General features: G+C 39.7%; 3 protein-coding genes across 3 annotated transcripts in view; 2 read left to right on the top strand and 1 right to left on the bottom strand.

Annotated features, from left to right (window-relative positions):
• The first annotated feature begins 310 nt into the window (after positions 1-310).
• On the top strand, positions 311-2,110 carry LOC128746255 (trichohyalin). Its single transcript, XM_053843304.1, has 2 exons — positions 311-665; positions 741-2,110. The coding sequence occupies exons 1-2, from the start codon at positions 311-313 to the stop codon at positions 2,108-2,110; spliced, it is 1,725 nt and encodes a 574-aa protein (XP_053699279.1).
• Positions 2,111-2,252: 142 nt separating this feature from the next.
• On the bottom strand, positions 2,253-4,801 carry LOC128745316 (centriolar coiled-coil protein of 110 kDa). Its single transcript, XM_053842356.1, has 4 exons — positions 4,717-4,801; positions 3,995-4,648; positions 2,892-3,928; positions 2,253-2,671 (listed from the first exon to the last, which is right to left on the bottom strand). Exons 1-4 carry the CDS (start codon positions 4,774-4,776, stop codon positions 2,311-2,313), a joined length of 2,112 nt encoding a protein of 703 aa, XP_053698331.1. The 5' UTR covers positions 4,777-4,801; the 3' UTR covers positions 2,253-2,310.
• Positions 4,802-6,812: 2,011 nt separating this feature from the next.
• The window catches only part of LOC128732702 (inositol hexakisphosphate and diphosphoinositol-pentakisphosphate kinase 2), a 55,495-nt gene continuing 49,668 nt past the window's right edge, over positions 6,813-12,639 (top strand). Inside the window, exon 1 of the mRNA XM_053826014.1 lies at positions 6,813-7,409. Coding sequence (XP_053681989.1) covers positions 7,239-7,409 — 171 coding nt within the window. The 5' untranslated portion in view covers positions 6,813-7,238. The remainder of the gene's footprint in view (positions 7,410-12,639) is intronic.

The following is a 12,639-nucleotide window of genomic DNA, read 5'->3' as shown; positions in this document are numbered from 1 at the left end:
TATCGTTTACGTAAGGATTTGGTTTAGAGAATTATTTTTCTGACTTTCGCACTGTTATTCTTTCAACTACCTATTTAAAACGAGGATGTAAAATTGTGCCCTCGCGTTCGCACAAATAAAAACACGTGTTTCGTGCGTTTTGTGCAGTGCTTGCTGTCCAGCATGGCCACCTGAACAACCGTCGTCATGCCAACAAGCATTGCCGAGTCAGTTTGTTTGCTAATGTAATCGTTCGGAATCATAGCAGGCGTTGATATGTCCGAATAGAAAAATTCCTTTCTGTTTCTGGTCCATCGAAATTTGACTCATCATGATCAAGGAACTTTATCAACCGGTAGAACCACAATCCCACCAACCGTGCTTCGTTCCGGCATCGGCAATGGTAAGCAGCAATTCGTCGGCAAGCGCTGCCGCAGGTAAAGCGGTAATGCTATCCGCCGAAAAGTGGAACAAACTGCTGGCGAACGCCAGTGCGAGCCGTATTCGACCTCAGACGGCCATTGCTGCGGATGGAAAATCGCTCGCCCAGAAGGAAGCTGAGTTTAAGGAGCACATTCGAAACGAATCGCAGGCCATGACCAAGCAATGGGAGAACACCGTACAAAACATACGGCAAAAGAAGGAATCTGAACGTCTCCGTAAGCAACGTGAAAAGGTGGAAGAGGGTAAGTGTCCTTAGGCATTTTCAAGCACGTCACTCGTTACCTTGGTATCGACAAAAATATTAATAATATTCGCAGATGAAAAACATTACCGCGAGCTTAAAGCTGCGGACGAAGTGAAGCGCAAAGAACTGATTCAGAAAGCCGAAGAGATGATCCAGAAGGAAAAGGAAGGTCCCCGGGTGTTGGAAAGTGCAGCGAAATTTGGCGAGGTTCTGAAAGCCCGTGAACATCAGCGTAAATTCAAGGCCGAACAGGAGGCACAGCAGGAGCTGCGTCGCCAGCAGCTTGATCAGCAGGACATAGCTCAGGCGAACCGCTGGATTAAGTCCCAGGTGGAACGACAAATGGAGGATCGCAAGAGGTTTGATAATTACAAGAAGGAACTTAAGGAAAAGATTTTGACGGATAGAGAAGAACAAACGCAGGCTCGAAATTTTATAATAGAACAGGAACGTAAGCAACATGAGGCTTTGGAAGAGGAAGTTCGGTACCAGGTAGAGAAGGAAAGGAAGCTACTAGAAAGAAATAAAGAAATGAGGCGCCAGCACGCGCTGGAAGCAATGAGAATGGCACAGGAACGCGAGCAAAGGTTGAAGCAGGAATCGGAGATCGAGAATACGTTAATTCAGATTTATAACAATGGTCAAAAAGCTATTGCGGATAAACGAAAGGAAATTCATGTGAACAAGCACAAATTTCGTGACAATACTCATCTTCTTCAGGGACGTATTGAGTTGGAAAAAGAGCGTCTTGAACAAGAGGAGAAAAATCGCGAAAAGGCGATCGAAGAAAAGAAGCTAAGCGATGAAATGAAAGAACGTGCTCGTATTGATGCGGAGAAACAGTGTAAGGCCGCTAGAATACAGGCACACGTTGAGGAAATAAATTGGCAAAAGCAGAAGGAGGTAGAGCAAAAGGCGTTAGAGCGTAAAGATATAGCGGACCGAGAAAAGAACGTTCACGTAACTTTTGCATTCGAACGCAACAGGGTAGTAGATAGAACTACTAGGACTCATGCCCAACGCAGACTTTTGCTAGATCAAATAGATGAACGCGAGGCTCGTATGAAGTCAGAAGCCGATACCCGCGCAGAGCTTCAGTACATGAGAAACAGCGCAGAAAAGGAGAACCGGCATTTCTTGAAGTATGCCGATGAGCTTGTGAATGATTCGAAAGCTAAAGGCAGACCTGTACTTCCGCTCTTGAAAACTGTAGAAAATTACAGACGGGAGCATTACTTCGACTTCAGAGAGAAGGAATTTACACCGAGGCATCTTGTGTCACGTGTTCCAATCAACAACAAACTTGTCGAGCAGCAGCAATACCAAAATGGTTTCCAGGATCCCGCTATTATTGAGATGACTCCGGCTATGCCGCCAATCCGAGTTCGGTACGATCCGGAGCAGTTGAAAAACATGAATCCCTACAAGAGTTACAAAATGTGAGAACAATAGTCCCAATAGACAATAGCATACGACATGTAATGTAATTCACTTCCAAACAAAAATTCTTATGAAACCTGTAAACCATTGAAGTCTGAACTGAAAACAACATAAAATAGCGAAACATTGATTATTTTTTCCCATATTTATTAAAAATTGTATACTGAAATAAATTTTCGATTTATCAGCTATCTTAACAAAATTTATCTCAATAGCATACTTGGTCCCAACGGGTTTTGTCGCGAGACGGTGGCAGTTTTTGGACGGAGAGTGGTCTGTGACGGCGGTTTGACGCCGGCTCCGGATGAAATGGCTCTCTTCACTTGGCTCAATAGGTGCGTAACCACCGTCGACGAAAGGCTTGTCGGGGTACGCGCTGACGATGTCCTACAGTCGGAAACGTGCGGAAGGCTTACCGAAGATGAACGGTTCGACGTTGTACTTGAATTTAAATCTGCTGGTGACCGGTTGTAGAACTCTTCAAGGTACACTTGGTGGTTGTTGTTGTTGTTCTGGTGGTTGTCGGTAGCTGCAGCAGTGGTTTCTTCAATATTGACTGAATATCTTCATGGTGAGTGAACAAGCAGGCAGAAGTAAGTGCGAGGATAGTCAAGGGCTCAAAGAATCAGAATAGAAAGAGAGTCTAACAGCACAGGTGTGAAGGTTTCAAAGGTATTATAGCTGATGCATTGAGTTCTAGTAGATAAATTAGCGTTTGTGCGATTTTCAAGCAAATTTACAGAGTAAACTGATCAGTAAAGCAGAAATTAAATTAAATACTCACAGAGAACACACTTGCAGTGTTTGGTATTGTTCGGGTAGAGCAGGTGAGCTGACATTTGAAACTTTCCTGGAATTTATTTGAGCTATCGTAGACGTTGGCCGTAGACGATTCTCAAGTCTCTGCTTAATCTGTTCTCGATCGCAACGTATTATCTGCATTCGCTGCTGAATGGAAGTGTCAATGAAAATTTCATGCAGTTGATTACAGGCGGATGTTAGCTGGTGGAAAAGAGTTCGCTTCAATTGTACATCAGCCGGACTACGAACTCGCCTGCCTGGCGCGTTCTTTTCGTGATGCATATCCAATATAAACAGCAGTGTGTCGCGAATAATTTGGACAATCTTTTGGACTTTTTCGGTCTGAAAAAGCCTTCGCGTAAGATACCCTCTCGCGTAGGCGTTTATCAGACTAGCAGCATTATACTGAATTCGCTCGTTCTGCTTCAGATTCTGATGTTCATGGTTATCAAACTGGCTCAACTCTTGAAGGTCCTTGTCCTGTAAAGTTCGTTGCATGGTTTCGATATAGTTGCGAATGTCGCTAAACTTCTGGTCATCATTTTCCCATTGATTATTGTTCCTATTATTATCGCACGTTTTGTACATTTCATCCGAATCATTAAAATCTATACTCGATTTGCTGGAGTTGGAAGATACAAACAGTGTCTTAGTGGATGTTGGGTTACTAATGCTAGACTGCGTGTCGCTATTCTGAACGAAGTCCTTTGAATTGATGTTCAATTTTCTGAAAGACGAAGCGATTTGCTGCTGTTCACTGTTCATTACAAGCGTTTTCGAATCTTCCGGACTCCCGATCACCGGCGTAGAGGTGTGAATTTGATCCACTGATTGGAGAAGCATTTTTGCTATTTCTTCATGCTGACGACGAAAACTTTCCTGCAGGAGACGTTGTTCCTCTTCCTGACGCTTTAATAACTTTAACATTCGCTGCTCGTGCTGTTTCTGGATTTCTTGTATTTTCTGATGACAAATAGTTGTTGCAGGAATCGCATTAGAGTCAACTTTAGCATTATTGACCTAAAAAAAACCACGAAATGTAGAATATTGAAATTTTTGTTGTGCCCAACATGTCTTAATACTTACCATTTCGCTTTTCTTGGGTGTTTTAGGTTTACTTTTACCCGAAGCTTTTAAGCTAGTCTTCGAAATTGATACATAAGGGCTTTTGTATTTCTTTGGTGGTGTTGAGGATTTCGTTGCACTTATTTTTTTAGGCGTTTCCCACTTTGGTTTATCGGTTGATCCTTTTTTCTGAATTTTAGTTATACCATCTTTTTCGAAGTCCAATTTTTTAACGTGTTTCATACGACCGGAAATGGGTATTTCGCCCATTGAGCAGGAACTCTTTACGTCTAAACTTTGGTTGTGTAGATGTTTCATAAGAAGAGGGCTGGGACTGTCTATAGTGTACGAATTTGATCTGATAATACGCGGTCTAGGCGAATCATGTTCAGAATATGGAGATTTCTGATGATGTTCACTGGTTTCAGCCGGAGACGTGGAATGTGGCAAGTCGATTGGGCCAAGACTTGATGTTTCTAATGTAAAAGAATTGCGACGATCAACTACATTTTGTCCATCCAACTGTAACGAAGGTTTTGGTTTTGTTGCTAAGTCGACCACTTGATCTTGATGGCTTGAATTCTCTTCGGAACTTTTTGTTTTTTGAAGCCTTTCTTCTATGTCCCGTGCTTTTTGACGATATTTACTAACTTCTGCTCGAACTTCCGGTGTCATCTACGATTAATAAATGAAATTACATAAAGCTAATTTCCATATTAAAAAAATTTTATCGAATAACATACCACCGGCGGCAGGATGGGAATGCCGTTAATCCTGAACACGGAAACAAAGCTGGAACTCATCTAAATTATTTGAAAACGAATCAATCAAACGTTAAAAAAAGTATGAACGCAAGCTAAGCTAAGAGCAACGACATAAACAGCGAATGTATATTTAATTACGGTTGCTACGGTTACAAACTTAAATTTTTGTTTTATGTTTTCTGTGATCTAACGTTTATCTTTTCTTTCTTCTTGTGTAGAATCCAACTACAGAATTTTACACTCAGACAAACACTCTTACAAATTTCATGTATACATTGGGTATAATTATGAATGGGTTTGGGTATTCGTAAAAATATATATGTGTGTCTTTTGATTTTAATTTCCGTTCGCAACTACGAAACAAGAGATTTTTAGGGCTGGTCGTACTTGAACTTGCATGATGAGAAAATCAAAATTACTTCCTGCTCTTTTTTATTGCACAAAGATTATACAAATGTCGACTACTTCGGATAGTCACGAGTTACTTTTTTTCTAGCTTTTTTGTTTATAAATTGGCATATGCAAGAGTAAAACAAAGCATTGGTGCTATAGAGGTTAGAGATATAGAGATACATTTGTCTTACGCACACTTTGCCGCGTATACGTATACGGGATTTGTATTCATCGGGAATTTTCTTTTTCCATTGCGAAATCGTTTTTTTTTCATTGCGAAATGACGAAGCTATCCTGGTATTGCCAGCTTTCCAGGAAAGTCGTGTAAGTCTATAATTTTCTATAGCCTTTAATGTCGATAGTATCGTAGACAGCCTTGAAATTTATGAAGGGGTGGAGAAAAAAACTGAGGGAGGTATTTTTCGTTAGGCATGAGATTTTTTGTAAGTGCGAGCCCTCCCTACAAACATTTTTGTTGTAAAACAGCTTATCAAGCGTTTGCTATGTACTTGGTAATTAGTTATACAACGGTTGAATAAGCTGCTATTAAACAAAAATGTTTGTTGGGCTACGAAATCGCCTTTACTGCTAGCATCGCCAATAGATCAACGTGCTGGCAAGACTGTTATCTGCATATAATTTTAGTAAAGCCAAAATATTTGGTCCAAGTTTACAGCTTGTCTTTCAGTTCTGTTCATGCTTAAATATCTGGCAAACTTTAATACGCGGTACAACGTATTTAATCAAAATGTTTTCCAGTTTTTAGGATTATTTTTAGTAGTTGAATAATTGAGCAAGATCAGAGCATGTTTGGAAAAAAATAGTCTTTTCATAGTTCACATAGTGAATGGTTCTTGCAAATCAATATGCGCTCGCATGCTTGGTGGTGGTTTCAGAAAACAGTCCTTGTCAGTCCATTGCAATGCATTCCGCATTCGCTGCATTAACAACTTGACCTTCTATTTTTACTCCAAAGACTTCACTGCCAGCTGTTAGACTACAAGGTAATAATCGCGGAGCTAGTGCTATGGTCCTAATGACCCTTACAGCCTATTCTATTCGAGATTCGAATCTACGATGAATGGTTTGTTAGATCTGTGTCGTACCTCAAGGATAAGGCCATCTGAGAGGTTGTATCCCACATTTTTCACCTTACTGGACACCGCAGCCAAGAAGTGCGACATTGGTGATATTGCTGTAGTAAGCAAGAGAAGTATACACTGGCATTAGAGAAAATAATCTGGGTTAATCTAGGTACAGCTGCAAAGTACAACAATAACTATTTATTAAAATTGCGTTTTTTCTTGATTTCATTCAACTTTCCTCCACAATCAGCGAGACAGCAGTTATTATCTTAGATGATTTTCACCTTTGTTAGTTAGCCTTCCGTTAGAGTGTACACACTTTCTTCATCGTTCGTTTTACCTTTTCACCGTCATTATTTTACGTGACCGCCCCGTTTATCAATGTTTGTTTTGGTCCAAATCGCTGCAAGAGCTCGCGTACAGAATCTTGTTGTCCTGTTTCCTTGCGTGCGGTTCCGTCGCTAGCTTAAGCAAAGCCGGCTGCTTGCTCCGCTTGTGTGTATACGTGACCTTGCAACGGAATTTGTCGTATATTTATCGCGTTTGTTTTGCTACGCGTGTACTGACAGGAATAGAAAATAATCATTTTTGCTGTCATTCATGTTTCTTGCTGTACGTTGTCGTTCCCCGGAACAGCAAAGGTTTCGCGCAGCAAAGGTAACCACAAATGAAACAAAGATGTCGGACGTTTTTGAGGATCAGGACGAGTTACTCCTGTTTTATGTAAGCTAAAATATGCCATCAATTTCGTGTTTTGTGAATAAAAATAGTTTAACCTGATGTCCAAGCAAGCGCTTAACAAAATCATGTAAAAAATGTGTGTTTCTGTCTGTTTGTGTAGTGAAATCATTAGCCGGAAGGAAAAATAATTGCTGAAATTGCTAACATTGTATATTGGCACAAAAAACGAAAGCAAATAGAAATTTTTTAAATTAAACATGCCGGACAATAGGGCTATTCTCGAAGTTTGCTGAGAGTGAAATTAAAGTTTAAATAGCGGAGTCAAATCAGCACACAAGAACGATGTCCTACACGGAGCTGGAATCCGGATATCAGGGTCTGAAGCAGGCCAATAGTTGCAGTAGTGGAAGTAATAACAACGGCAGCGAAGAGAACGGAAGTACTGGGTACACCTCTTCCGGAAGACCTGGATTTTATGTTGGAGATGATGGTGCTATCATTACAATCGGAAGGGTATGTATATCACTAGCGGGGCATACGATAAAAATAGAATTTTCATGTTATCGATTGGTGGGCTCAATTGATGGCAGAGCAATTACGTAATGTGCGATCCTTTCTACGGCGCTGTCGAGTCGAAGCTGTTGACGTTGACGCTATATGTCGTGTAAAAAGTCTTTCTTTGCTTTGCTGCAGATCAAAACACGAAAATAAGTTGAAAAAAAAAAACTTAAAAAGTTTGCACTGTTTGTAAAAATAGAGCATGCTTACAGTTACCAGGAATGTAAAACCATAAATCAGGTTATTCGGTCAAGGCTATGGTTCCTATATTTTAAGGCTCAGCCAGTAACATATAATTTTCTCTCAATGATAGGTCCCTATTTATTTGAAACATTTATGTTAAGTAAATGTTTATGTTTATTAGCTCCGTTCTTTTTATTTGAAAAATTACAATCAAAATATCGTTTTCAAATGATCATTTTCGAAAATGTGCAATGTGCAATGAATCCTGTGAATTAAAATTGTTTTAAGTCTTAATCTATTTTTGTTGGCGCAGCTGTGAAAATTAATTTTTGTCATGTAAGCCAATGCAAAACATTTGAGTTGAATCGTTTGAAGTTTGGTTAACTTTATTCATTACAAAAACTGTAATTAAGACCTTAAGGCAGAGTATCAGAAATATAAAAAAGTGGAAGGTTATTTTCAAGACTCAACCGCCTGTTTAACGTAGGACTACGTGAAATTGATGCAATAAAATGTTGGTACAAATCACAAAAAGCCTGTGGAACTGTTCACCCGTTGTGATTTCTCAATAATCTTCAGGCCAATTGGCAGATGTTTGATAATTGCTTAGCTTAATAAGTACTTACAATACGCCTTACAAAAAATTAATCGCATTGGGTTTTGGACTCCTATCTAAGAAACCGCAGCCGGTAGACAGCATCACCTTTTGCTTTATTTGCGGGAAAGGGCAGGTTGAAAAATTATTTTGCTAAGCGAAGAAATGAAATAATTTGAAGTCCCGTATTGCCCTTGAAAAGGCTGACTGATGATTCATAGAGGTTATTCTAAAACACTAATTTAGAGTAAGTGTACTTGGTAACAACCTTGGCAGCTTCAGAGACAACCAGCTTACCCAATTCATTAGATGACAGTAAACTAATAGAGATTTAAAGCCCACGAGAGGTAATCGTGAAGCACTTCTGGTAGTGAGCCATTCCGGATAACCTAGCGGCAGTGCATTTGAAGATATCATTGATTAAACAGTTCATGCGCTGATTGTCTACTGAAAAACACTGCTCTAGCTCTCCTCATGGCGTGACTTATTCATTTGCCTTGCCTTTCTTGGTCAATTTGTTGTGTCATTTTAACGATGCGATGGTGCAATTTACGCACAACATGCTGCATAGAAACAGATGATGTGTTCAAGTAGTCTTGGCGTCATTCAAACAAATTTTCAATGTCCCTATTGAATCTAACAGCCTCTCCCAGCCGAAATTCGAACATACGATGACTAGCTTATTAGATCAGCGTCGTACCTCGAGGCCAACTGGTTTTACTATTCATGAATAGTAAAACGCTTCTGATAAAATGAACAAGTATTTTGGCAAAAAAAGATTTGATCCACAAATCCCTCCCATGGGTAGGTGGTTTGACGCGTACTTCGGCCAAACGACCTAAAAATTCTTAGTTCCGCATGTAGAATGTTTATAGTTTAAGTTGGATATATGTGTAGTATGTAGTATTGCATAATTTAGCTTTATGTGTAGCATGTGTCTCGTAAAGCGGAATGGAGCGAAATCGAACGGATTTGATTTTAAATTCAATCCGTTTGGGCCGAAGCACCGGGAGGGCTTACTCGGTTCCCTAGATGAATTGCTGGTATGCACAGAAATTTCTCTAGAAAACTGAAACCAAATCCTACCCACCATTCATGAGATTTTGACTTACTCATGAAAATTCAAATGTATCGCTAGTTAGAACGAACGAGTGTTCAAAAATGATGTGATGTCTTTATTTGCGTAATCGAGACATTTTCTATGAGATTGCCATAGAATTTGTGGCTGTTATGCGATTATGGACAGCACAGCACTGAAAAATATACACACACGTACATGTATACATGTGTATGCATGTATGAGTGTGCATGGGTGTATAGGTACGAATGAATATATGTTTGAGTGTTCTATGATGAGTCGGAAATTCTTCTTATACCTATGCTGCCAAATTACAATTATTAATGGGCAGGAAGTTATAGTCAGTAGCTGTGTTTCCTGTATCAGTTTCCTATGCTATTACTATTATTACTAATATTGCTATCGTTGCTGTTACTGTCACCTCTATTGTATTGTTTTGGATGTAATTATAATTTTTTTTTTTTTTTTTTTTTTTTCTTATTTCCCTCCTATATTAGAATGATTTGCATGTCTTGTGACTAACCGCGTTAACGGTATTCAACTAACAACATAAAATGATCATGTATGACGCTGTTTGTCTCCCAAGGGCCTTCCTAATGCTGATGAGCCTCTGTCGGAGAGTCTATCAAGTCGAACGGTGGCAACTCACCGGCGACCTGCTCCTCTCCATTCTTGCGGCTGTCGTCGCGGTCGGACTTAGTGGATCACTCGAAAAGATTTATAGCCTCGATATATATCTTGTTCTGTCCATTGCCCAATGCTGGCAGACTTCAACTGAAATTCCATTTCTAACTAAATCTTTTTTAGAGTTAAAACTTCTTCAAGTAAAAACAGGTATTCGATTCTCTGGCTGATTTAAGCGATAGCGAAGGGCTGTCCTCAATCATTTCCACTTCCTAAAATGGGGTCATAGTACATAATATATGGCCGTGGTATGAGGATTTATTTTTCGATTCAATACCATCCTCACAGAATTATCAACGTCGTTAACATCTTATTAAGTCTTGCTTTAGTGACAGCTTGCACTTAAGACCTAACACGGCATATATACATATCTCCAAGTGAAGTTCTTTTTGATCCACCTCATCCCTTCTTAGTTACAGAATCATTTCAATTGACCACGGTCTGAAGAGCATACCGACAAATCGGTTGACTACCGCTACAAATATGCAATTAATGCCACCGGGAATAATACGAGCGAGTACCAGTCCCCATTACATCGCATCTGCTCTATTTTTCGGAAGTTCAAGTAGTTTTTCGATAGTTCTGAGCGATAATATTGCTCTTGAATAATATTCCGCACAAAATATTCGAAAATTTACGCCATCAGCTACAATACTGCAAAGATGGTAGATAAAGAGGCGGCTGTGGCTTTTAATGAGCATAGGTTGTGGAACAGCGCTGGGTCAATCGTGATGACATGGGTATTTGGGAGATGAGTAGCGTCCAGCCTAGCGAGTAGTTAGTCGGTAGTAGCATAGGTGATGGACAGACATAGAATTCTCGTGATATTACTAACTTGAAAATTGCAATCAACATGTTGACTAAAAAATTCCTCTTTTCTTTTCTTTTCTTTTCTGCCTGATCTCTATCGCTTCTTCTCACGGCAACAATAATGTTGCCGTGAGGGGAGGCAAGAGACCAGCCACAGATGACCACACTGGTGACAACGATGGAGAGGACGGCCGGCGTGGAGCCTGCTTCAGGTTTAAGATTGACTACGAACAAGATGAGGAAACAAACAAAGGAAGGAGAAAACAAGATAAGTGCAAGCCATCTTATGCTATATTGACCAAGCACACAATTATATCAAGCCAAGTTCTGTCACTCTTCTTCCGCCCATTAATCCATAATCACCAATACATTATGGAGCTAGCGTAATCCGCACGGATTCTTTTAACATTATCACAACCACCTTATCTCAGCCCTGGACAGACTTGGCTCTAACTGCCCCACCTTGTGCTGCAAACAGAAACAGAAACAGAAAAAAAGATTTGATCCACAAATGGACCCAAGTTCCTAAACTAGAATGTTTTTCTCAACCCAACTTTTTCGTACAACATATAGAAAGCTCCTAAGTAACAATGAGAGGTTCTCTGCTTCCCTTGTCTCTCCCGCATATCACGGCAATGCAAATATGTACACTGGAACGCATCTGTTTCACAAGCACCGGTTGCTAGGGTTGCTGACATTATTAGCTAGCTAATCGTTAAGAAAAACTTCGTTGAAACCTATAGGTAATATATTTATCATGTGATGTGATAAATAATCGAAAGTAAGATGAGCTATTATTGTTACTTAGGACTTTATGATATGTTGCTTGTTGAAGCAGATTTCGTACTTCATTTTCAAACGTTTTCGAAAATAATTGTGTAAAAACACATTTAAAATATAGGCACGAAATGTATTCACAATAAAGAAATACATTCCATTTGTAACTGACATGCTTTTTTGGGGAGCCCGGTAGGTCCAACTCGGCTGTATAGATTCAGTTGGGCGAGACTTGTGTTTACTTAAAAGCCACAAGGTTGCCACATAAAAAAAGTTTGGTGTCCACCGGTGTAATCATCTTATCAGTTCAGTTGCTCGCACGTATAAATTATTCAAACATTGATGCAAACGTAAAACTGATAATGTTTGTCTCATTCCATCGGTAAACAAAACAAAAGCCGCCACTGGTTTTACGAGCATTTCGCTGCACGCGAAACTTTTTGTTCAACAGTAGCAAATAAAGCTGGTATGTATTGTAAATAAACTAGAGCTGAAAGATTGAATCATCTTAGCTTGCTCCACTTGGTAGCAGCTGTAAATAAATTAAAATTCCAAAAAATGTCTAACGATACCAACGTTATAAGATATGTTTATATTTCGTTCGTTCTTGCGAACGTTCTGATCCCAAAGTGCTTTGTGCAAAATCTGCAAAAGAGTCCTAATCCTGATCCGTTGCATACAAACATTTTTTTCGGTTCGGGTTGATTTTTTTTTCTTTGATTTCAAATGGTCTTAAACATGCTCATGTCAATTATGGTAGTATTTGTGATATGATACGAACGAAATATTCGCCCTTATCGCGGGAGAATTTACACCATCCTACTAGTTTTCTCATTAACCTGGCCCACAAGAGAAGACAACATGCGGAATAGGAAGATCGAGCACTCTCGATTTGCAAAAAAAAATCCACAATCTCAAGACTAAACGTTCCCTGGTTCTATTCATTGAACACCATCGGAGTCCATGCAGCGAATACAGGTGACAATCTATAGAAAAAATACCGTTTCCTGAATCCAAATTGAGACTAGGGTGACCTTTCTGATGAGAAAAATAAGATG

This window comes from Sabethes cyaneus, chromosome 1, assembly GCF_943734655.1.
Source record: "Sabethes cyaneus chromosome 1, idSabCyanKW18_F2, whole genome shotgun sequence".
In the NCBI taxonomy this organism is placed as follows: domain Eukaryota; kingdom Metazoa; phylum Arthropoda; class Insecta; order Diptera; family Culicidae; genus Sabethes; species Sabethes cyaneus.
Note: the sequence above shows the minus strand (reverse complement) of the source record. Positions and strands in the feature narration are given on the sequence as shown.

Coding starts and splice junctions, on each gene's coding strand:
- LOC128746255 (XM_053843304.1), top strand. CDS start 311: ATGATCAAGGAACTTTATCAACCGGTAGAACCACAATCCCACCAACCG. Junction 666..740: donor ACGTGAAAAGGTGGAAGAGG/GTAAGTGTCCTT, acceptor TAATATTCGCAG/ATGAAAAACATTACCGCGAG.
- LOC128745316 (XM_053842356.1), bottom strand. CDS start 4,776: ATGAGTTCCAGCTTTGTTTCCGTGTTCAGGATTAACGGCATTCCCATC. Junction 4,649..4,716: donor TTCCCATCCTGCCGCCGGTG/GTATGTTATTCG, acceptor TATTAATCGTAG/ATGACACCGGAAGTTCGAGC. Junction 3,929..3,994: donor CACCCAAGAAAAGCGAAATG/GTAAGTATTAAG, acceptor GGTTTTTTTTAG/GTCAATAATGCTAAAGTTGA.